General features: G+C 41.3%; 1 protein-coding gene across 7 annotated transcripts in view; it reads left to right on the top strand.

The window, feature by feature from the left end:
* LOC126374825 (sodium/potassium-transporting ATPase subunit alpha) overlaps positions 1–26,502 on the top strand; it is a 49,992-nt gene extending 23,490 nt beyond the window's left edge. The window contains exons 2-18 of one of the 7 annotated variants that reach the window (XM_050021553.1): positions 4,018–4,123; positions 9,852–9,932; positions 10,388–10,519; positions 10,636–10,806; positions 11,080–11,301; positions 11,923–12,141; positions 13,825–14,005; positions 14,330–14,587; positions 14,836–15,185; positions 15,427–15,678; positions 16,057–16,268; positions 17,688–17,871; positions 18,396–18,611; positions 20,176–20,270; positions 23,626–23,800; positions 24,074–24,306; positions 24,564–26,502. In XM_050021553.1, coding sequence (XP_049877510.1) covers positions 4,115–4,123; positions 9,852–9,932; positions 10,388–10,519; positions 10,636–10,806; positions 11,080–11,301; positions 11,923–12,141; positions 13,825–14,005; positions 14,330–14,587; positions 14,836–15,185; positions 15,427–15,678; positions 16,057–16,268; positions 17,688–17,871; positions 18,396–18,611; positions 20,176–20,270; positions 23,626–23,800; positions 24,074–24,306; positions 24,564–24,684 — 3,111 coding nt within the window. In that variant the 5' untranslated portion in view covers positions 4,018–4,114 and the 3' untranslated portion in view covers positions 24,685–26,502. Of the gene's footprint in view, positions 1–3,822; positions 4,124–9,851; positions 9,933–10,387; positions 10,520–10,635; positions 10,807–11,079; positions 11,302–11,922; positions 12,142–13,824; positions 14,006–14,329; positions 14,588–14,835; positions 15,186–15,426; positions 15,679–16,056; positions 16,269–17,687; positions 17,872–18,395; positions 18,612–19,178; positions 19,274–20,175; positions 20,271–21,303; positions 21,399–23,625; positions 23,801–24,073; positions 24,307–24,563 lie in introns of those variants that run through there. The other 6 variants (XM_050021552.1, XM_050021551.1, XM_050021554.1 and 3 more) reach the window with 6 other exon arrangements.

Raw genomic sequence — 26,502 nt, forward strand, 5'->3', positions numbered from 1 at the left:
CGTTGGATGTAGCTTAATGTAAAAACTTTGTCGAGCTCGATCCGGTTAAAATGCAAATGGGCAGGATCCGACTGCGGGCTACCAACCCGATTCATGCTCCGTCTACGCCGATTGTGTCTAGATTCGCTACGTGGGCATAGATAAAATGTATAATCATAATACATACTTAACCCTTTCACGGACAGAGACCATGGGTCATTGATGGTTCATAATATGACGCCTTGGAATCGGAACGTGCAAAGACGTTCTGTCCTTGAAAGTGTTAACTTATCTATAATTACATTATAGATATCTACTTTCAGTTTCACGTAACCACTCATTTAACGGTGGTAGCAATTCGAACGGCTGTAAACTTCAGTAACTAGTTAGCATTCGCGGCTCATCGACTGACCGTAATATTTATGCCTCCACTTCAGTGCGCTCTCTGACTCGGAACGCCTCATTATGAGCTTTCAGCACACTTTTGAATATGAGTCGTTATATCTAGAGCTTTACGGGTATTTATTGCACCATCCGTCCAACTTTGAAAACGTCCACTGAATTTATGGACGTTCTCTGCTAAGTTCCCATAGACTGCCCATAAAGCCCTCCGCCATAGTGCTGTATTCCGTGTAGTACTTTTACGTGTATTGTTCTGCGTTACGTAACTTCGCCGGCAGACTCGTGCTAGGAAAGTGCCAGACGGCGGCCGTTGTGCCTTTTCGAGGTCGTCGGTTTGGCGTCAATATTTTTCGGCACTTCCGGGTATCGTGAAGGAAGTGCGATAACTCGAGATGTTATAGTTCTCGACTAAACGCCTAAGTAACTCATACAAGAGGCGATTTATAAAATAATTAATGTCGGTGGGGCAGTGTGCGAGACGCGTTAGGTAATCGGCGGCGGCGCGAGAGAGAGGGCGGACGGCGCGCGCCGGCTCCGCTATTGATCGCGCGGAATGACGCCCGGGGTGACCCAAATAGAGCCTCCGTACACCCCGCCGCCCGCCGCCGCCTCGCCGCCTCGCAGCCGACAACCGCTTCACGACGAATTTTCATATCAGCCGGTCCTTCACGGCGAAGGAATGGCCCGTTGGCCTCTGATACCGGCCTTACATAATACATAACAAACGCCCTTCGAATTATCTTAGCTAAAATCTCTTTGTCCTTTAAACATTTTGACATCTACTGTTATTACAAGGGTCGCCATCTCAAAATTCATCCTGAAGTCAACCAGTCACTCGACGGTTGTTAAGTTGGCGGTATGAAAGTTTTACAGCTTCGGCTGAAAAGTTTCGAGGTCGATCTCATCACGGAATACTGACAGGATGACATTGAACAGATTTTACGAGAGATCGCACCTAATTAAATATTAGTTTAGTACATGGCCGAGTTACCTCAACTGGATGAAATTAAAAATGTATATCAGGGATATGATATTCATGTGCAATTAGTGGCCGGGCCGGGGGTGTAGCGTAGTAACTGACCTATGTAGCCGCGGCCCGGGCCCCGCCGACCTGCATGTGTGCTCCTACTGCACCGACAGCTATTGCACCTGATATTGATCCACATGCTTTTACCTGGATGATGGATGACCTGTATACATTTTTCTAATTTTACCACCATTATTTAAAAATATGATGAATCATTATATTGTCCTATAATAAACAATCTTATAGCAATTCCATTTTTACAGTTTTCCGGTTCAGTGAAATTGTATGACGGGGAAAATTAGTTAAGCAAAAGGAAACAATTAATTAATTGTAATAGATTTTCAACAGTTCAAGAGTACGTTGTAGAACAAAAGTATAATTCTGGAAAATATCAACAACTATGAATCAAGTAAAACAATGAGGAAAAAATCCTTTTGTTTTACGTTCCAGCACAGAGCTGGTGAAATGAAAAATACGAGCAGAGGCTGGGCTCGACGGACGCTCAAATTGAAAAGTGTGCAACTTTTTATTGTACCGAGGGAGATGCCGTGCTCTGCAGGAGATTGCGAATGAAATGCTCCCGCTGTTTCAGCAATTTTACGACTAACTTTTAAACTCACTGTTGCAATAATCCTAACTGGACAATAAAGTGTACACATTTTTAACCAACACTGGCCGGCGAACCGAGTATCGCCGACAGCTAAGTTTCCTCAAACTTGTTTCGAGCAGTGCAACTTTGTGAGATCCTAGTTCTGCCCGCAACTATTCCAGTTGTGCAAGTGAGTCAGTATCCCAGTTACCTCCTTGTGTAGCATGTACGAGAGAAGGTTCTAGCTACTCGTAATCACGTTGCTATCGAGGATTATTACGTGTTTAGGAGATGAGATGTAAAGGTATATTAAGGTAGGCTATATTTGCTAGAGCAGTATGAGGGCAGGGGGGCCACGTCAAGTGCCGGAAATTAATATCTGACAGGTGGCGCCCTCGCAGCGCACCGGAAACGCATTGGCCGCTCGGCCGCTACGATTCCGCGTAGCACTAAGCAGCCTAGCGAAACCTGCACCGAAAAGATTGTACAAGCCAATTATTTTGTCAACCAAATAACAATAAACAAAGATAAATATTTGAGACTCGGCATTATTTAACTTGTGAATTGGTGCATTTTTTGCGTTTGATAAAAGTTATTACTTTAATATAAACGGTTTTCTCAGAAACGCAAATAAGATTGATGTCGAGAATGAATGAAATAGGTAATGTTCATAGGCAATTTCTTTCGTTGTTTATTTTCCGGATCTCCATCAACTGTTCCAATAAAAGTTGTTTACAAGGAGTTTTTCGAATCGATCATTACTCACCAATTTAGTAAGAAATGTACCGCTGCTGCCACTCGGTTTTATCGATTTTATAAAATTAGCTTTCTAAATGCATCGCCGCTTCTTCGCTGCAATGAAAATTTAACACGCTAACTACCTACATTGTGTCAGTGTAACCGTATCTTTAGAATTTATTTTTTTGCCGTGTTGGGATGACCAAAAGAGAGAAAGAGAAAATGGATTTAAATATAAAGTGAAAGATTTTTCTTGATTTCTTCAGCGAAACCTTCTTCGGACAAAGGATTTAATGGTCCCGATGTAATGCGCGTAAAGCCCTTTTTGGTTGTAATGTGGGTTGGTAGTAGATGATGCCAGGTAATAAATCCCGCGTGTGTTCCAGAAGGCGAGACTTGCGGATTTAGCCGCAGCCGCCGTCTACTCATAAAATATTTACGTCTACAATTTATGCGCGCAGGTTATGACATTAACATAATGCGATTGCAATAAAACCAGCGCAAGTATATTCACTCACCATAAAATTACTTTAGTAGCCCGCGATATGCAAACCGCTGTTACCGACGTCTACGCAGATTATACCTACTGAGAAGTTTCAAAAATATTTGTCTAGAGCCAGTTTTTTATCAAGTTTCTAAGATCTGATTATCGAACTTCATCTCGACTTAGGTAGGAATTTATAGATGTATCGATAAAATTTGCCCTTCGGATAAGACTCCCTATACCAATACTCAATATAACATTAAAGCTGGGCGCGCCGCCGAGACGGCCTTCCGTCCGCCCTCCATCGCGCGCCACCCGCCCTACACAGAAATATCTCATAAAAAAATATGAACTCCACCGACTTCGGTGTTAATGTTAGGAGTACTCAGTGAATTGACGAAAAAGGTATAATATTCTACACAAATATCAGGGAATGATAGGGAAAAGTGAAGGGTTGCGGGTCGGTATGACGGGAAGATAGTCGATGAGAGCGAGCTGTCAACGTGCCGGTAGTTGGTCGGGGGGTGGGGCGGCGGCGCGCGCAGGCGGCGCGGGCGTCGTGACGCAGTGTGACGTCAGCGCTGCCGGCTCGATACGCGCCGGGCCGCCGCCAGTCGCCGCCCGCACCAGGCCGCCGAGTGTCGCGCCCGCTCCGCCTCGCGTTCTCTCACACCGGGTTTTAGTTTCGTACCACGATGACATAGCCCCAGTGCCGTGCGAGGAGACTACGTGGAAGCGCACATATTTTTAAGTTTTTACGTTGGAACGAGGAAGCCGTAAAGGTCCCCGTTGTTGCAGAACTAGCGAAGACCCACCCCGCTCCGTTGAGGGACAGAGGCGAGACCGACAGGCGGCTTGCTCCTTTTTATCCGCCTTTTCATAAAGACTAGCGAAAATGGGCGAGGTGAGTGCGGTGCCGCTTGCTGTAGTGCTTGCATTAGCCTTTCCAGTAGCGAGCCCGACTCGGCGGTTCAGTGCTTTCGTGAAGGTGTTGAGTGCATGCGATAGTGAGTGCGGCCTGCGCTGGCCGTACGCCCCGCTGGTGAAGTGCTTGCGGTCCGGCGCGGCCCTTGACTCGTTCACGCAGGAACCCTTTGCACGTACCATCGCCTTTGTACTGTTCTCACTCGTCGTCTATGACCATTCTTCCACACGTAGCAATAGCAACTAAATTCGTGACCATCCTACTGTTTCCGCTTTCAAATGTCAAAAATTTTTTCGTGCATTTTAATTTTATCTTGCACTTAGTTAATTTCTTATATTAGTATTTAACTATCACCTGTAATCTACACAAGCATTTAAAGGAAGAGGCGTGACGTGTGGAATCTGCAAGGAATTCGGAGGAGCAGGTCGCTGGTGTTGGACCGGCGCCGGCCGGGTTGCGTAACTGGCCGTATCGATCTGTGCGGAGAGCGAGACATCGCTCGTGGTTTTTCACTTGCCACTACTATATTACTTCCTCAATACAATACCTATAAATTATAATAGTAATACATTTGACAGCACCAAGTAGCAAACTGATAGATACAAGATTATTGTTTTCAATACAGTTTCGCTTGTCGTAGCAATTAATTTCTTCATCAATTGACAGAGAAGACCTTGTATTAATAAGTTTCATGTCACAATTAAGAAATTCATATTATCACTTGAAATTTCACAAAAAAGAGTAGAACCGCACTATTATGTTTAACATTCTAATGCTAAAGTTGTCTACCGTAAAATGTAAAACGAACTATCCCCAAAAGTATAATAGTATTGATTGTAACGAACCCACACGTGAAGGACACCGAAATATAAGTTTCGTTTTACAAATAACGCAGTTCAAAGCATATATAGGTTAATTCCATTCCACCGTATCAATTCCGTGCTTTATTCACATTTAAGGCTTCATCCAAATCCAATTTCAGGATCCTAAACCCATTGCGTTTTATAGTCAACGGGTCCTTTATTACAAAAGCCGTATTTCCGTTATTATTAAAGCCCTTTATAACTCTTCTAGTATTCATAGGTTAGTCTACTCTTCAGTTTCTAGAGAACTATCTGAATTGTACAAGCTCTGCCATCTTCCGTATTTTAAATCAGATATCTACGTTCAATTCAAATAACTCAAGATTCTTACGTAGGCGAAAAGAATATTCCTTAGCGGTCTGAAGGAAGTAGCTAGCAGGTAGCTCGAGTGCTTGTCCTCGGACACGGAGCCCGAAGGTTTATTAGAAAATTGCCTCGTCATTATGTCATTTAAATCGCATAGACTGCCGTCGCTCTATTGGAGTATTTCCTTTATCCTCTATGACGACAGCACGCATCAATTAGGATGGTATACGCAGTCCTTGGGGAGTTTCCTAATCTCCCACATTATCGACGCACACTTTCAAGTTAATAAAGTGTAAAATGTTGAAGAACCAAAGACCTTCTTTATTGCATTTAACAACTAGTTACATTACAAACATGAAATGGACGTTAACAATGGAGGACTTATCTCTAAGGAAGATATCTTCCATCCAACCCAGAGGTAGTCCAAGAGTAGCTGCGGGAGAACAATAAAGGTGCAACATAGGAAATACGCATATGTTTATTAATTATAATTACATTTAAATAAAGTAATAATAACTACGTAAATAAATTGACTATGGGAATTTGCAAAAAATCGAATCGATCATCAGACAATTTGATCATTACGGTAACAGCAATACCTACACTAACATTAACGACCGGCTACCCGTAAAGTCTGATTTAAAGTAAATACATAACACGCAATCCCAAATCATAATATTCACTGAAATGAATAACAAATTACTGTCTCAGTGAGTAGTTTGAATAATTGATAACTATAACATTTAATAAGGCTGTCAAATTTAATCAAGAACAGTTTAAAAATCAGTACCACAATGGATGATTAACAGATTACAAAACGATTTGCCACATCACAAACTGAACGCATCTGTGCCGGGTTGTCATCAATCAACAACATCGTTAATCTATTCTAAGCTTCAGCGTCTATTAATTCTACAGCCCTCCTTAGGGCTTATCCTAGTTTCGTGGTCCGACAATCTCACTTAATCTATCAAAGGGCCGAGCGCTCAGGGACGGTCCAGATAATTTGACTAAACATACATTCTCATCTTAATCTAATCCTTTGCTTGTGCTACGAATCCACTTAATGTTTTAAACATATTAGATATTACGCTACTTTAAAATGCATTATTACAACATTAAATACATGACCTCTTATAATATCCTAAAAGGTGTCTGATAAAAGGTATTTGAACTCATAACTAAGTACTTTTGTTTAAATACTTTAAAGAGGTTATCGTTTGTCTTGTTATAGGTAAGAAAAACATCAATTATAATTAAAACGTCCAAAATAAAAGCCGAATCGTATGCATTATTGTTTTCTGAATACTTCAAATCCGCTTGCACCCCTCTTCTTTTATAAGACAGCAATACCATTAAATCAAAATTTAAAGGGCTCCTCGCGAAACTGTTCCTCGATAAAACCCATTTTCAATTACTCTTCGATGGCTTTATATACGATCGCGTTAATTTGTTCATTGGAAAAATAGCTTTCAAATGTCCGAGTTTCAAGTGTTGATGCTGATTTGATCGTTTATCACTCTCTTTTATCTTGGACTCATGTTTATACTTACACCTATATACCTTATACCACTTTCCATGTTCTGCGATTTGTGTTCTGTTTTCCAATGATTATGGCAACTTCACTAAGTAATACTTGTTAGAGTTATCTGTACAGCATAGTTGTTTCTGACATTGCTTAAGACTTAGATCGCTATAGCGATAAATCGACTAATCGAGGCTCTACTAACGTTGTTACCCGGGTTATCATAGTAATTCACTTAAATTATCTTCATTGTATCTAAAACAATAAAAAAACCCAAGTGGGATATATAAAGTCCCCTTTGACTATAAATCGAGTGGTTTTAAATTGATAAGACTTGTGCGTGAGTGCCGTCGCATGCAAACTCTGCCCTCATAATAAAGAAATTGGAGGGCAATAAAAAACAATCTCTCATTCGAGTGAGTGTGAAAACAACCAGTTGAAAATCGGGTTCATTTAATAATAGTGTTTTGGCAGCAGCGTGGAAGCACGCATTCATTACTACAGTTTAAAAATAATTGTCTCATTCATACGTCACGCACCTACTATCCACTACGATAGTAACCACAAATTTTCGGCGCGAAGCAGTTTCGTGACCGTGGCAATGAGTCTGGCTAGCTCACTGCTGACATCATGACATGTTCCACATTTATAGGGATTGGTTTCACGGGTTTATGACCCCCTTTGTAAATATGGCTCATACCTTTTAGGTTCCTGTCTACTTACGAGTCGTCAAAAATTTGCAACTTTTTTGCTTTGATCTTCTTTCTCTTCTGATTTCTTATTTGTTTTTGTTATATTCACTTAAGTAGAAAATGTACCTATCCAAATTATGTAGAAATTTACTACCCTTCGTGATAAAAGTCTATTATTACTACAATTTCCAAGTAAGTATAATGTTCAAACAAAATTAGTACCCCACAAAACGCACCAAACTTGTTATAATCAGATTATCACGCGCGTATCACAAACCTCCTTTTTATCGATCACCCTTAACAAGCTCGGTCACCTTGAAAATTCCCGAAATGGGCTCGTCAGCCCTTCGGATGGAGACGACGTTTCTCGCTAGAGCCAGTTTCGATTTTCCATCAGATATTCCGGTTTAACCTTTATAGAGATTATAAATGCGGTCGCCAGGGCCCGGGGGGTGGCAACCTTGTCTTTTAGCTATTTATGTCGAGGGTAGGTAGCGAGTAGGGGGCTGGCGTGTTCTGCGCATGCTCGGTGCGCGCCGCTTATGTAACGCAGGCCACGCCGCCGTACGTCTGCTCCCGCATTCCTTGCCACACACCATATGAATATTTCATCATATCATTGTCCACGTTTATAGCCTTTATGACACTAATTAAATCCCGAGAGAGTAAGCGCCACAAAGTGCCAACTTCAATTATTCACGGCACCCGCCCGCGCGAGCAGCTAATTCATAAGCTTTTGGGCCCGCATAATGAAACCATCCCACAGACACGGTTCCTTGAGTTTCCACATACGGCTCTACTTTATTTTATTCTGGATTCGATTTGTTCTATAGATGTCCCTGTCAAGCACCTCTTATCGCAGCTCATTCTACCTTATTAAGTAGTTGAAGCTTATTCCGCTAGAAACCTTTCTAGTATTGGTTTTACTTTACAAATATCTAAGAGTCGTAGACTATAGTGTATATAGGTAATAGTAGCTATAGGTTTAGACGGCCGATATAGCACGCTGGAGCAAGTGCAGTTTGTACCTATTGTCCTACTTATTCTTACGGCAACCTTCACAAGAATTCAGGGCGCGGTTTAATGAGGCGCACCACGAGAGCGTTCGTCAATTATCGACGGCAATGCTTGTTTACTGCCGCGGACGCATTTAGCCACAGTGACATTAGCCTCTCTGCCCGCCGAGCTCACGTAACACCAACACGTTTCCCTATGCAAACTTGCTCATAAATCCTAAGTGACGGTTGCGATGCCAACAATTTTAATACCGGATAGAATCCAATGTAAAAGGTCAAAGAATCATAAGATGAAATCAGTCCCGATTCAATTCCAAAAGCCCACAAGAATTTGTAAGGGTTCGGAAAAGTTAGAAATGTTTCAAAAGAAAATTGATGCCTTTTTCGACGGCTATTGGTTCTTTAAAAGAGATCGGTGAATTGTGAAAATAAGCTTATTTTGGGGAGTGTTTTATTTGTAAGTACTTGAGAACACGTTTCGGAAAGATTCGGGATTGTCAAGGATACTATTGTCAGGTGACCAGCAAATGGCAAGTTCGCGCACATAGTAGCTAGAGTATCGTAGGCAGCGATGCACGGTGCGCGTCCTTACAACGGGGCTCAGGTTCGCACACATCTAGTTCAGATCAATTGAGCGCCATTGAGCTCCGGTCCCTCGCGGTCTATACATCATACGTTCGGCAAGGTTACCGTACACGCTCTGTTGCCGTGTGCGGATCGCTTTACAATTAGCTTTTCAACCATTCATACTTTTATTACTTAGTTCCTTTTATACACGACCAGTCATTTAGATTAGAAGCAATTTAGCATTGTAATACTTAGTTATATCCAACACGTTTTAATTTGGTCTTTTTATACCTTTTCGTATTTTAGTACAATTAGCTAACGAGTATCTTTTAGCTATGCACAAATTGAAGCTGAAATTGAAGTACGTCGTCTAATCACAGATACTTTTTGGCTAATTGGATAACTTTTGCAATTTTCTTAATTTGGAATACTTGTGCAACAACTTAAGAGTACTTGGATCGCTTAGTAACAATTCAACAGAATGTTGTTAAATTGAAACCATGTAACAGAGCAATCCATGTACTGTCTTTAATTTTCTTCATGTTTTGTTAACGAGGTTGATTTCGCATGATTCTGATTTACGGCATTGATGTCGATTGCACCTTATTTGTTATGTTTGTCAGTTCCATGTTGAGCCTCTGTCATAGTCATGCGTGGTCGCCTCTCATTTTCACCCCCATGATGCATGGCCCTTAGGGCCGCCTTGTAGACTGTGTCTAGCCCCTAGTTGTGTTACAGCATGGCCGTTCCGACTCGTACCGCGTCGCCACCATTGGACCCATTAAGGACGATAATAGAACCGCTGACGGACAGTACAAGGTTTATAATTTACATTACCATCCTATCATTTGTATCGCCCAGCGGTGATTGACTGCGGCTGGCGGTGTACAGCTAAGACTACAAGTACATTTCTCAGGTCAATTCGACGAAATTCAAAAAGTGGACATTCTACAGCGTGCAATGCTAATTCGTTATCGTGTTAACAGATATGATATGTTGTAAGGAAAAGTCTCAGCAGTGGGGCATTTCGCACAAAATTATATGGTGGGCTGATATACTATCTATGTTTTTAGCTGATCGATTCATTCATTACACTTCAAAAGCTCAGTCAGTCATCACTAAATTGCATGGTTTGAATCACTCTCATTTGCATTTTGATTCCCTTTTTTAGTAATTTTATTTTAATAAATAATAATGAATATGATAATAAATCATTTACAAAGAGATCATTTTCATAACTAAAGCTAACATAAACTCTTGTCGACATCTTACAGACGCGCCGGAAACCCCCCGCGAAAAAACGGAAAGCAGGAGACTTAGATGATCTCAAACAGGAGTTGGACATCGATTATCACAAAGTAACGCCCGAGGAGCTCTACCAAAGATTTCAAACACACCCAGAAAATGTAAGTATCAGAACTGCCACTTAACGTGTTTCTCCAAAGTTTCACAAATCCGACATCACTTAAAACTGGAAGTCTTAGAAAGGAGAGAGTAATAATTAATCATGTTTTGTTTCCAGGGCCTTAGTCACGCAAAAGCGAAAGAGAATCTTGAAAGGGATGGTCCAAACGCACTTACGCCGCCAAAACAGACGCCCGAATGGGTGAAGTTTTGTAAAAATCTGTTCGGTGGCTTCGCGTTATTACTGTGGATTGGTGCTATTCTTTGCTTTATTGCTTACGGAATTCAGGTAAGTTTAAATTGTTTTTTCTATAAATAACCCGTTTTCATTATAGCTATTTCAAACTCTCAGTCACTTGAAAAATCACCAAAAAAACATGTCAATTCTGGGTATTATAGTATCTTCAAAACTTTATTTTGTGAATACAAATCATTTGGTAGGTCAGTGGAACTCATGAAAGGTCTACCGCGATCATCAATCGGTTATGAGAATTCTTTAAACCATAAAGGGCATATGTTATTGATACCCTGGTAAAACTTATGACCATACCTGACGTTACAGGCAAGTACCGTAGAAGAACCGGCGGACGACAACTTGTACCTTGGCATCGTACTGGCGGCTGTGGTGATTGTGACGGGCATCTTTTCCTACTACCAAGAAAGCAAGTCGTCGAAGATCATGGAATCCTTCAAGAACATGGTACCGCAGTTCGCCACCGTCATTCGCGAGGGCGAGAAGCTGACGCTGCGTGCTGAGGACCTCGTGCTTGGTGATATCGTTGAGGTAAACTAACGGAATAATTCCTTACATAACGGTGGTGTGGCCTTCTATGAGGTATGCAGTCCCGGTACTTTTGATCAGGAGATTCAACTGGGAAGCTCAAGAAAATACATTTGCTCGGCTATCATTGCTTGATGCAATAATTACAATATTTGTTAAGGTTTATTTTTAAATATCTATCACGAATTACTTAGTCAAAATTGTCCAAAATAAGTTCAACAAAGTTATTGGCAGTGCTATAATTACTACCTCATAAAGACATTTTCCCTATTCTGACTTTACTATTTGGAAGATGAACTTACGCACAAATCACAGTAATCGGAATATAAGGCCTTAATAATAGCTTCTTCCTAATTTTAGCTTCCATTTCTTCCTAATAAACAGACAAATTCAAGATCAACGTTCCTTCTTTATAATATCCCATTCTTTCCTTCTTTATCTACTTCGCTTGAAAAACCACTGAGATATCTACTTGATTTATTATCATTATTTAGATGGAAGTTACAGAAATAGAGACCACAATAGGCGATTTGTTGCTTGGTAGTAATCTCTTCCAGGCAACGTTTGGGTATAAGAAATATTCTATACGTGACATGTGTTACATTACTCGTGTGTAAACTATAGGTGAAGTTTGGCGACCGCATCCCTGCTGACATCCGGATAGTGGAGGCGCGCGGCTTCAAGGTGGACAACTCGAGTCTGACCGGCGAGTCGGAGCCGCAGTCCCGCGGCGCTGACTTCACCAACGAGAACCCTCTCGAGACCAAGAACCTGGCATTCTTCTCCACCAACGCTGTCGAGGGTACCGCTAAGGGAATCGTCATCTGCTGCGGAGACAACACCGTTAGTACCCACACATACATTGCACATATTTATAATAAAGTTACGCCCGAAGTCTCCCATCCAGTAGCATGCGACAATAATCAAAATTTTAGAAATCTTAAATGAGTTTATTATCTGAAATAATACATAAAAAGGAAGAAATGTCATTAAGGTGCATTATACATTTTACGAATGACCAGAGGTTCCCAAACTCGGCCGAGCCTGCTGCTTTGAGTATCAGAAAACTTTTACCTACCAAAATATGATAAATTGTATAGTGACAGGTCATCATCCCGTCGCCCTTATATTTATCATTAATGGTTCATTCAATATTATTTTGATAGTATTGCCACATTAAATCGGAAAGTTCTATAAATTGTTCATATTACAAAAAACACGAGTGTGTTATCTCAAATATTACATGCACCAACCTATTTATTAGAGTTCCCATTTCGATAAACGTTTTAATTAATAATATGGTAATAACACAAACAGTGTGAGGTCTATTGTACTATAAAAAGCGAATTAAAAACCGAACGTAATTTATTTTACGACATAAAATGTACGTTTCGTATAGTTCATATTTAGTTTTTTTTTTTTAAAGAAAATGAAATGAGTTTATATTTTTTATTAGGTCAGGTAAAATTGTCGTTGTCAATCTATTTTTACAAGTTTTTATAAATTATGTTTTATTATTTTAATTTTATTTTAATGTAATTTTCTTGACATACAGTGAGTCTTTCGCTTTGTCGGTTCGTATACCATCAATTTCAACGCTTGGAACGTTTCCAAGAAGTAGTATGGAATATTAGGTAATCCTTGTTCCCTTGAGCTGAATAACTGGAGCTTTATCCATTTTTGCTCATATTCATCTGTTAGTAGTTTTATATGTCTTGTAGTGCGTGTACGAAACGATTAATGAATATGGAGGAAGCAAGAGAAGTGTGTCAGGATCGAATCAAATAGAATTCCATAAGTTTCTGCTTACCCCGGTGGGAAACAGGCGTGAACTATGTATCTGTGTACACTACCCATATATAATTATATTTCAGTGTTGAAACAAAAGTCATACTCAAAAGACTTGAAAATACTAAATTAAAATGTCCCAGCAAAATAGTCGTAAAATATAACATAAACAGCCTATATATGTCCCACTGTTGGGCATACGCCTACTCTCACTTAACCCGGGTATGGAGCATACTCCACCACGCTGCTCCACGGAGGTGTTTTTAAGGCTAAGAACCGGGTCCAACGGCTTAACGTGCCCTCCGAAGCACGGAATCATCTTACTCTTTCGGATAATCAGGTGATTAAAACCTGCAAAGTTCTTACCAAACAAAGGACAGTCAAAAAAAGTAGTCGTAAAATATAAAATGTGTTTTTCAATAATAGTTCAACTGGTGTGTGTGATCAGTCTAAATTAAAACTGGCAAGTTTACATAAAATATTCTGGACCTAAAATATCGCGGGTTATAAAATTTTATGGTACATGCTATCTCGAACATCGCGCGGTATTAAGTCCCACCAAACATCACGTAAACTACACGAGGCATGACTAAATCCTTCGTAAAATATTCGCTGAAAAAGTTAAATATTCGTTTGAAATTTTTGTAGATAATATAATTCCAACGACCGATACATCACTAGTCAGTCAACACGTTACTCCGTTACGATAAAGTTTTTCAAAGCTATGTTTGACCCCAGGTGATGGGCCGTATTGCCGGTCTGGCCTCTGGATTGGACACGGGCGAGACCCCGATCGCGAAGGAGATCCACCACTTCATCCACCTGATCACTGGCGTGGCCGTATTCCTGGGCGTCACTTTCTTCGTCATTGCCTTCATCCTCGGCTATCACTGGCTTGACGCTGTCATCTTCTTGATTGGTAAGTCGCACCTTGCTTATACTCTTAACTAAATACTCCAGAACAAATACTGTAAAAATATGTAATTGAACATAGACCAATGTAAAAGACAATCCTTCATCCAATCCTAAAGTCATTATTCCAAGCGGAATATAATGAAATAACTTATTAGTCGAAGATTCAATATTAATCACTCATTTCGACTTTTCCGAAAATAAATTAGTTCTACTAACATCCTTTGACATTCCTTACTTCTCAGATAAAACAATTCTAACAACTCGAAAGGTTAGCTCTGAAACCGTCATCACAAAAACTCAATTAACTCAACGACTGCCAACCCAACAGGTATCATCGTAGCCAACGTACCTGAAGGCCTCCTGGCCACTGTGACCGTATGCCTGACCCTCACTGCCAAGCGCATGGCCTCCAAGAACTGCCTGGTGAAGAACCTGGAGGCCGTGGAGACCCTCGGGTCTACGTCGACCATCTGCTCGGACAAGACCGGCACCCTCACCCAGAACCGGATGACCGTCGCCCACATGTGGTTCGACAATCAGATTATTGAAGCTGACACCACTGAGGACCAGTCTGGAGTTCAATATGGTAAGTGTAACTCGATAAATGAAATAAATATAAAATTTAATTAAGAGATATTACTATTTATATGATCCGGTCATTGTTATCGGAATTCTTTTGACAATTCCAAAATAGTCTTGGATATTTTTCTGTCGCTCGCCAACCTCTGAAATAGTTATCCCAGAATAAGTGTTTGAATGACTACTATTTTTAGTCATATTTAATCTGACCTACTTGACAAAACTTACTAATCTGACTGGCTATTTACCCCCCAGACCGCACCAGCCCCGGCTTCAAGGCTCTGGCCAAGATCGCGACTCTTTGCAACCGCGCCGAATTTAAGGGCGGTCAAGATGGCGTTCCCATTCTGAAGAAGGAAGTGGCCGGCGACGCTTCCGAAGCTGCTCTACTCAAGTGTATGGAACTGGCTCTGGGAGATGTGTTATCCATCCGTAAGAGGAACAAGAAAGTGTGCGAGATCCCCTTCAACTCGACCAACAAGTACCAAGTGTCTATTCACGAGAGCGACGACCCCAGCGACCCGCGACACCTGCTTGTGATGAAGGGTGCTCCTGAGAGGATCCTCGAAAGATGCAGCACTATCTTCATTGGTGGCAAGGAGAAGGTAACAATCAGCCTTGTTAATCTCTATTTCATTTACTCAAGCGACGTTCTAGTCGATGAAGCGTTTTTCATCTGTCTGTATTCAAAGCCAAAGAAAGTCCCACGAATTATTGCAACGTTAAGTTTTCTAAGTGACATGCATAGATTATGAAAATGAGTCATACCTCCAACAACAATCTCCTAAAAAGTACTACTTCAAAGACCAATCATCAGCATACATTCACACGTGTCATAACCCCCAGGTATTGGACGAAGAAATGAAAGAAGCATTCAACAACGCATACTTAGAACTGGGCGGCTTAGGCGAACGAGTGCTCGGCTTCTGCGACCTGCAACTACCTTCAGACAAGTACCCCATCGGCTACAAGTTCAACACGGATGACGTCAACTTCCCAGTCGACAACCTTCGCTTCGTCGGCCTGATGAGTATGATTGATCCTCCCCGCGCCGCCGTGCCTGATGCCGTCGCCAAGTGCCGCTCTGCTGGTATCAAGGTATGATGTCACACAACTGTATGAAAATCTTAACTTCAAATAAAAGTTCTGTTATCATTCTCTGTTGAAAATAAACTGAAGATTTAGCAGAATACTTTTTTGTGTACTTGCGCGTGCAGTTTGGTTTTTAAACTACACATAAGGTTTTAGAATTCAAAATCAATAAAAGTTTTGAATACAATAATTTAAATATCTTTTTAATATGGTAGTTAAAGAAGAGTTGAGTTACATTTTATAGTTACTAAGCACAGATCAATGAACTATATAAGCCCCGCCCCCTTAGCGACGTTTTGAACGCTAGTTTTTTTTAATGGGACACTCCAACACCAACTCTTTTATTCCTCCGTGCTCAAACACTACAAATCGCAACTTCATCAGGTAATCATGGTGACGGGCGACCACCCGATCACAGCGAAGGCCATCGCGAAGTCTGTGGGCATCATCTCTGAAGGCAACGAGACAGTGGAAGACATCGCGGCGCGACTCAACATCCCCGTGTCGGAGGTCAACCCGCGCGAGGCTAAGGCCGCCGTGGTGCACGGAACTGAACTGCGAGAGCTGAACAGCGATCAACTTGACGAGATTCTCAAGTGAGTGTACTTTATTTGTATTGAAAATAGGCTCATGGATATGTGGCCTGATATGGAGTAGACTTACCGAACTTTCTAGTAGAGAAGCAAAATCCTCCGGCTAAGATAGCCAGAAAAAAACTTTATATTTAAATTTTCAAATTAAGATTTTATTGTTTATTTTCCTGAATGTTGATGTCCTTAGTGTCCGCGGGTACCACAATCTTAAGATAAATAACGATGTGGCCTATTGGCGCCTACGTAGAAAACGCCGTTGTGTCCAAGGAAATAGCCAAAATAAACCGCATTAAAGCAGACAACACATTCTAATAGTATTAACATAATTAGAAGTTTTTTTATGGACTAATCGGTTAGCGTTGTGGTTACTAAGTGTATAGTAGTCCCTGTCTAATTACGCCCATACAAAAATAAATGAAAAATAATAGTACTACAACAACGAAGCGATAAATCCTGCCACGAATTCGGATATCGCGTGCACACTAGCTATTTGCCGACCTTATAAACTTATCTACGTCTATACCTATTTGGCCTTCGCTTATATATTGGGTTTCGTCGATCAATACCACACCAATGGACCTACAACTACAAAATTATTGCAAGTTCTAGGTCAGCCTTATAAAAGTCAATTCGAGACAACTTACTTCATGCATGTTGTTGTAAATTATTTGAAACTATATAGCATACAGATTACTATACCTAGCAATTTTATGAAACCCGGCCTTGAGCTTAGGCTATTTGACAACCTAGTCAAATGAGATACTTTTTACGAAACGTCATAACGAAAGTTTTCTTTGTATGGAAATACTATCCTTTACTCATGTCCTGTGATATCATGAAAAAAGTGGTCAAATGTCGTACTCATTGTTACTTAATTCATAAATAAAATTCGAAAAGCAAAATGAGATTGGTTTTTGATCATCTTAGACTGGCTTCTGTTTCTAGGTTAGCATTTTACAATTTATCTTTGACCCGGTCCAAATATACTATGATCAAAAGTCATTATCATTAACAATATTTTATAACCAATAAAAAATAGTACCTATCTTTATAAAGATAGATGCTTATAACTACTGTAAATGGGTACATAGACACATCAAACACTGGATTAACACATAACGTCGCCTTAGTGAAAACCACTTAAGCGCCTTTTTGAAAAGTTATTTTCTGCAGTGATTGTCTTCAACAAAAGCTGATTTTTTTTTAATTAATTTCAATCCCGTTAAACTCATGTCAGGCGGCTCAATAATAACCCTGACATCAGGGTTGATGAAGTTGGTATTCACCTCACAACCCACACGATAAGAAGAAGAATCCCGCAAAAAAATAAGATTTTTGAATAAGGCACTTACGTTGCCTTCGCTGTAAGGTGACGATAGGTTACAATAATCGATAAAACTCACGCCAAACCTAACTCCTCAGGTACCACACTGAGATAGTGTTCGCGCGCACCTCGCCGCAACAGAAGCTGATCATCGTGGAGGGCTGCCAGCGTCTCGGCGCCATCGTGGCCGTCACCGGCGACGGCGTCAACGACTCGCCCGCGCTCAAGAAGGCCGACATCGGAGTTGCCATGGGCATCGCCGGCTCTGACGTGTCTAAGCAAGTAAGTTGATTTGACATCTAAAAAAATAACGGGTGAAAAAAGCGCGTTTCAGGACTGCATAATTTAATGTGGCGCCATCTGTTGCATGGAGGCGGAACTAGATGGTCAACTAGTTGAGTCCGCCACAAAGTAAAAATAAAAAAAATATGGTACGTTGGTATGACATAAAACTTGGTGAGGTGTGACTACTTGCGATGGATGTACCTCTGACTGCCCCAATTGGGATATAGTCTTGAGTTTATGTTACGTTATGTTCCATCAATCAGAACGTGTAAGTCTACAAAACTTATAAAGCACACCAAAGAGCTGATTTTTCAATCTTATAAACTGACCCATAAATACAATTTGCTGATGAGAGGAAAGTGTTCTCTAAATATCCAAAGATTCTTTACTGGTCACTATTAGCTTTGAATAAGTCTTCAGCGCCCCCTATTTGTCCGCCAAGTAGTAGCCATCTGAGGCAAATCTACAGTAAGTCACGTCAAAACAATTACAAAATCGCTTACCGAGCACGAACTCTACAGGCTGCGGACATGATCCTGCTGGACGACAACTTCGCGTCCATCGTGACGGGCGTGGAAGAGGGACGCCTGATCTTCGACAACCTCAAGAAGTCCATCGCGTATACCCTGACCTCCAACATCCCTGAGATATCCCCCTTCCTCGCCTTCATCCTCTGCGACATCCCCCTGCCACTCGGCACTGTCACCATCCTTTGCATCGATCTTGGAACTGACATGGTAAGTACGGATCTGATACGACACGTATTGGATTCTCATAACCACACGTTACTTTTTAAGAGCAATATATTCTTTGCGTTTGTTGGAATAACTTGAATTGTACTTCCGGTTTCTCACATTATCGTTGACAAAGTTCTAGGATCCAACTCTTAGAATTTGCTCTTACAAAGTAATTTACAAAGCTATTGACGAGTTGATAATTACTATGTATACGTGCATCGAACGAGATTTTCAGCACTATTATAATGAAAAGGGAAAGCTTAATTATGTTCTGATTTGAACTTGAAAATGCAAGATTAGTATTTTTTCTTTTTTAAATCTTTCTCGGGTGTTTGCGAACCAAAAATTTGAGGCAGAAAACCTCGTTAGATCCTAAATAAGTGAAAAGATTATTGTAAATCGCAGCTGTCATTCCAACCTAAATTCGAAACGAGAAAACAAAATTCAATAAATATGGCCAGTAGTGAACGACAGCTGCGAAGACCCTGTCTTCCTTAGATCTTGCAGTTTGAGAGCAGGGGGAAATCTATACATGTGTATGTGTTATTGAATAAGTTATGTACGTAGGTGCCAGCGATCGCGCTCGCGTACGAGACGGCCGAGGCGGACATTATGAAACGCCCGCCTAGGAACCCATTTTGTGACAAACTTGTCAATGAGAGGTCTCTATACACTGCTACGATGCTCGCTGCCATATACCCTAACTGGTTTTCAGCTAATAATGCCGCTGTTGTCTCGATATCGTGACGAGTGGGTGTCGATTTAATTTTACAAATCATTGTACGTACCAATAGCGAAACTTGAAAGTGGAAACTTGACGAGAACGGAAGTTATTACTAATTATTAATAGCGGACAGGACACGTGCGCTACAGTTACGTACGATGACAATGTAAACATGTGTTACTTGTAAGGTGTGGAATCGTGCATGATTCTACTAAACTAGGATATCACTAACGAAAGGAACCGCATCCCGAGTGACTTCTGGTGATACATGTTAGGAATAACAGATGTTTAGATGTGTTTGTTGCTACTAATACTCCTGAACCTTTGACTGTACCAAGCCACGCTGAAGGGCGTCAGGTTCACTGCTCCCGAGGTTACGTATTTGATGGTTACCGTTAGACAGACACAACACACTGATGTACCACAATCATGTCATATCATCCCCATCATCATACCGTCTCACCTCCGAGTGACCATCGAGTCCATCCGGCCATCACTCACCGTACATTCGGTTACATTTTGAGTTCACATCCCTGAAGGCTCCCAGCCAGCAGATGTCATCCCATGATCTACATTTTTTATGTGTTATCAATAACTTTTGTTGTTAGTTTTAAGCGTTTGTAGTCGTCGCGAGCACACGCCTCCGAGGCCCAGTATAGTCGCGCGGTACGAGCGCGTGCAGAGAGTCGTGTGGGTGCGCGTGGAGGGGTGTGGTCGCGCGGCCCGTGTATATGTTGGATGTTGTACGATGTGATGACGCACCTGCTTGTTGGCGCCCGGCCCCGGCCCCCGGGCCGGCTGCGCCGCCGCGTCCGCCTCACATGGCTAGTGTTTGTGTAGGTGCCCGCCATTTCCCTGGCTTACGAGGAGGCCGAATCTGACATTATGAAGCGACAGCCGCGTAATCCTTTCACTGATAAACTAGTTAACGAGAGGTAAAACATCAAGAGTGAACCTTCACTCGTTCAAAGATATTATTCTATCCGCTATTGCTTGCTACCACGTGTAAGTTAGTCTTCAATATTGAGGTTTGGTTGTTGCCTGCAGTGTGTGGACGGTGTCTGTACGTACACGACTAGCTCTGTGGATATTGAAGGCGACGATAGCACCGCTCCTAACTTCTGCCTTGCGTTGTCTTTTCGATATTTTTCTGTACTAACGTCTCCTACTTTCTTATTGTACGTAGTTTGGTGGTGATGGAACGATGCGCTTCGTCCTTGTACCGTGTCGTTCTCACGCTAGGCTCGAACGCATCGTTCCATAGTTGTTTTTTGAGATTTCTATCACTTACCGTATATTTGGTCGCGAGACGAGGTAAGTTTGGTGTTCTGTCTCCTGTGTGTAACTGTGCATGTAGTACCGACACTAACGCCCTCTTGTCTACGTCCTTTATTATATTAATATTATATTTTAACTTTGATCTCATTTCTTACCTTTCATAACTTTCATGCACACCATGACACTATTTATTTAACACTAGCATCGCTATCATTCAATATTTGACACACTGACGCCTCGAGCATCATCAGGACACTATGTCACGACCAGGTCTCATACTATAATTGTGTACTCGTAGGTTCAGCAACACATATGTATATTTATACGTAAACAATATTATATCTCGATACCGCTAGGGCTTCTTTTGGTAACTATCACTAGTGTAGCATTTGACATTATCTTTTGTACTATATCTCTACAAGGCCGCCCGGCCGGTAAGGAGCTAATGATTTTTGACTTTCAACACGCCAGTATATTTCTATTTTTATATTTACTAGTAATTTATGCGTAATATAAGTACTCTATGACTAGTTTTATTATATTTTCTTTAATAATGTTTCTGATGTCGCTAGTTGTAGATATAACGGCGTAGTGACGAAAGTGTACGTAACATGTCGTATGTAACTATGTATAAGTCGCGCGCGCCAGTGTTTGTTTGTTGGTTTGTCTGATTGCTTGGTGTTACCCAAGGTGCCTGCTATATCCTTGGCGTACGAGGCACCCGAGTCCGATATCATGAAGCGGCAGCCCCGGAACCCTTACACGGATAACCTCGTCAACAGAAGGTTGGCCCCGCCGCGCCTGCCGCGGCCACCACGCTTACTAGATACTCATTGGGTGTTAACACACTAGCCCACGAAACGATTACTATTACAACCGATTTGGTGAGATAATAACGGAATGGTGCGGCTGTTTGTCGCTCAACCGTATCTGCCATTTGATCACATGGATGTGGAAGAGTTACGAAGATCCTCCCCGCCCCGCCCCGCCCGGTCCCACCTATCTCTAGCACTAAGCAATTGGCCTAGTTGTATTAAATTAGAATCCGACTCGACTATATTACTCAGCAATACTTAGTCAACACACAATAATTATACAGAACCTCATTTCCATAGCTGCTTAAAACTTGCGAAAGTATACCTTTTGGAATATCTTTTATGAAACAGTAGCCTATTATTTGAATAGAACCCTAACAAAGCCATAGACCCCTAGCGGCCCTAGTGTATCTATCTCTGTGATCTTCACTCTTCCATATTTCAAGCTAGTGACAAGACATCCTCAAAGTGATGTCAGTGCACGTTTAGCGTACCAATTAGCGGATTGTTTAGTCTTCGTCTTAGTAAGCGCACTAGTGGATTAATTTGTGTGTGTCGTAACCGTCATAGTAGAACATAGAAAATTTTAAATTAAACATGGTTCCTAGAAAAATCATCATTTATTTGTTTTTGTTTCAAGGGAATGATGTAGGCGTCGTATCGGCGTATAGTATGACAATATTGTGATGATATTTGGTTATATTGTTTCTTATAGCGATATTCTTTAATCAGAAGCAGTATTTTATGTTTATGTACATATTATATAGTAAGCACGTTGCTACGCAGGTATCTCACTCTGCTACAAGCTTACCGCCCACATACACACCACACTTTACTAGGGCTATCTTACATATTGTTTCTGCCACGGTTTTATTTCTGTTCACTATCTCTTTGGTTTTTATTAACTGTGCTTCGAGTTTACTAGCACTGTACATACATCGCTTGCCTTTAACAGATTTCATTCGGATATGAAATGAAAGAAATAAAATATTTAAATTGTTTATTTGTATGCGTTTTAACACAATATTGGCTTGAGCTTCCTTCGCCCTTTTAACTCTGATGTGATGCATGATCGGTGTGCACTTTAACATTGATGACGTGTTCGAAAGTATACAATGCAAGAGCCAAAGAATAAAACTATGATTTAAAAATCATCTGCCTTTTGGAATGTGCCTAAAACTTTACCGTAAAGAACAGTTTTATAAGCAATTTCAACCTATCAAGTACTACAGTAGACATTTATTTACAAAAAAGAATACAGATGGAATCTTGCAGCGTGATATTTTACGAAATTGTACGATATTGAGGCGAATATTATTATTTCTTTTTAAAATAATAAATATACATTGGCCCCGATTCCTGCAGACATCTCTTAATTTTACTTTAAGTTATACCTGTCATTTTCTTATCCGCCGAAAAGGAAAGGGACGGATGATTGACAGCTCTTAATTTTAGGAAGAATGAGTAAATAAATGAATAACCCGGGCGAATTTTTAGACGGTTGTTTTAGATTTGTGCTTAAAATTGACGTGTGTTCCATAAATTTTATGCTTGTCGATTACCCGTCCCTTTCCTTTTCGGCGGATAAGAAAATGACAGATATAACTTAAAATAAAATTAGATGGTGTTTACAGGAATTAGCACCATTGTATATCATAAAAATCCTATAACCATCTTGAACTCACTCTCAATGTCTAAATTCACTTTAATTTTTAATTTGCTGACAACAATATTTCGCTTCAGTAGTGTACTTCTTCACGCCGTAATAAAAGGGACAAGTTTATACATTTTTATTTCATATTCTATTGTACATAATAAACGATAAAAGGTGTTCATATTTTGTTATCTTTCTACATGGTTGTTCATTTTATTACGGCTATATTCAACTAATTTACTCTAGTATAAGAATACTGCTTTCTAGACTACCCTCTTTAGTCAGAATAATGTGCCATCTTGAACAGTAAATACATTCACATTTAGAAATATCAAGTTAACATTCAAGGTAAAAGTCTCAACTTTTAATTAGCGTGGCTTTTGATATCACAAGAATGGCACTTCTAATGGACTTGCTCACAAATTGCTTTGAAACTGATACGGTGATCAACACAGCTGTCGCGTTTAACACCACTATTTGTTCTTGTTGGCGGTGAAGCTGTGTTGGCTTGCGTGCAGCGTTGTAACACCCCTATGTGTGCAGGTTGATCTCGATGGCTTACGGCCAGATCGGAATGATCCAAGCGGCTGCCGGTTTCTTCGTCTACTTTGTGATCATGGCTGAGAACGGCTTCTTGCCAATGAAGCTGTTTGGCATCCGAAAGCAATGGGACTCCAAGGCTATCAACGACTTGACCGACTCCTATGGACAGGAATGGGTAAATATTCTGTTTCGTAATGGCGTATGATGTATTTCAATCTACTTCATCCAAAAGAAAGGAACATCAGCAATGTCCAAAAATAGCACCGCCATGTATCGTTATTTTTAACTTGAGTTTTGAAAGGATATTAATTGGATAAGTTTTCAAAATGGCTAAAGATTAACTTTATTAGTCCAAAAGACCACTCATTATATGCGTCCAAATAGTATCACTGCGTCCAAAGAATGTTATGAACTCCGACCCGCCTTGTAAGTTTCGTGTCATCCGCAGACCTACCGCGACCGCAAGGCTCTGGAGTTCACGTGCCATACCGCTTTCTTCGTGTCCATCGTGGTGGTGCAATGGGCTGATCTGATCATCTGCAAGACTCGCCGCAACTCCATCGTGCACCAGGGTATGCGCAACTGGGCTCTCAACTTCGGCCTGATCTTCGAGACGGCGCTCGCTGCCTTCCTCTCCTACACTCCCGGCATGGACAAAGGCCTGCGGATGTACCCTCTCAAGTGAGTGCCTCTTCTTGTTCTTTGTTTGGCAATAAGGAAGTATTTCTCCGAAGTGTTCTTATTGGATCTGAAAACATTGACACGCACCCATTTTAAAGTGTAATTGAAAGCCTTGAATTTACGTTCGTACAACCTGATCTTTTGTTCCTTATAGCTTATTTTTTACATGATGCTAGAAGGATTTATTGGTAGACTTCCGACTTTTCTACAGCTTCGTGTGTGTCAGTGGATGGTTACTGTAACAATTTCCTTTGTAGGTTCGTGTGGTGGCTGCCGGCGATCCCGTTCATGCTGTCGATCTTCATCTACGACGAGATCCGGCGCTTCTACCTGCGCCGCAACCCGGGCGGCTGGCTCGAACAAGAGACTTACTACTAGGCTGCACCCCCCACTGTCCACGGCGTGCATCAGTTAGTTACCGCGTACATAAACTTCATTTGTGTTCTATATCAGACTGACAGAGGTTGCGGTGCCGTCTCGGTATATGTGTAATCGCTGTCGTGTACGCTTCTCACCGCTTGTTCCGCATCGCCCGCCGGAGCGCGCCGGCGCCAGCGACGACCACCACCACCACCCTGCCCGGACGTAGCGCCGCGCTACACATTCTTGATTTCCGAACTATCTATGTATATATGCACAGTGGAGAATGGAGTTTGATATTTGTGATGATAAAAAAATATTATACACATATTATTTTAAAATTGTGAAACATGTTATTTTTATATTGAAATTGTTTAAAATGTAATTTGAGTATCTCGAATTTGGAATAATGTGACGTTGATGAATCTTTGAGTATTTGTTGAATCTCAGCCGTGGAGTGGCGCGCGCCGCCGGGCCCCGAGGGCCGCCGACCGGACGCCGGACACAGCACGCCCTCATGACACTCATGACATCATAACATAGAATAAATAATACTAATACAATTGTTTTTCACATACTTATGTAATAAGTAATAAATTATCGTTTAGCAGTAGTCGATCGTTCGTGAATCGAGTGGGCCAGGACGCGCCTGCGCGCGCCGTGCTCGGCGGCCAACGAAAAGCATTTGTTGTAAAATTACAGTTAAGAGCCATTATTATTATTATAATTTAAGTGAATTAGATTAAGTTGAATTTTTCGAGTGAATAACGTTTAGTTGTCGATTCGATCGGATGCATGGTGTATGAGAGGTCGATGTGGAGTGCCTGAGTTTTAGTGTACTACTGCTTACTGTTAGGTAGGTAGTTGAAATTTTGATGCCGTATTTTCAATTGTAAAAGTAGATAATGAAGCATACACAGTCGCGATCGCTTGTTGCGCAGTGCTCGGCGGCGGCGCGGCGCCTGCGCACTGCGTGCGCTGCAGCGGCCCCTCAGTGGCGCCCCGCGCCCGCAGCGCCCCGGCAGTGGCGCCCCGCGCCCGCAGCGCCCCCCGGCTTGTAGCGCCCCAGCGCCTCGCCGCCGCCGCAGCCAACGGCGCCGTCACGACGCTTTTCTTTTCTAAACGAATAATCAGATCATTAGATTTCGTCAAATTTATTAAAATAGGCTGCTCATGGTAATTATGTAAGATTTTAATTTCTTAACTAAAAGATAATAACAAAACGTAGGAATGCGTAATTAGAGATTTTTAAAATTATACAGTTATGATAGATTCATTCTTGTTTTAGTCGCCACTTGGCTCTTCTAGCAGTGCGGCCGAGTAGTTAGGGGTAGAGGGTGCGTGAGGCCCGGGCGCAGGCACGGGGCGTAGACACGAGGCCCAGGCCCGGGGCGCAGGCGCGGAGCCGGCGCAGTGCCGGCCGGTGGCGCCGCCACCCGCGCAGAAGGACCAAGTGGAACGATTCATTTAAATTTTTCGTAACGAATACATATAACATTATAATAATGGTTACAAAAGTAAAATATAACATTATAGCGACTAATAAATCTAAATTATATGAAATGTTTATAGATTTAAAACGATGTTTGTTTCTTTAGGATGATCTTCTGTGCTTGTTTGATGAGAACGATGTACATCTCACTGACAATAGTCGTTGATCATGATGGTATTATGTGCGATCTGTCTTTGTGAGTGTTTGTTTACCTACACTGTAGAACTAACATTGTTTTGCGTTCGACAGTTCTTTACACCAATTCATTTTATAGTATTACTCTGTTGGCTAGGAGCGCTGTAAAAATGTAAGTGTTAATAAAAAAAACATTTTCAAAATATTAA

The sequence above is a fragment of the Pectinophora gossypiella genome, chromosome 18 (assembly GCF_024362695.1).
Source record: "Pectinophora gossypiella chromosome 18, ilPecGoss1.1, whole genome shotgun sequence".
NCBI classification, from domain to species: domain Eukaryota; kingdom Metazoa; phylum Arthropoda; class Insecta; order Lepidoptera; family Gelechiidae; genus Pectinophora; species Pectinophora gossypiella.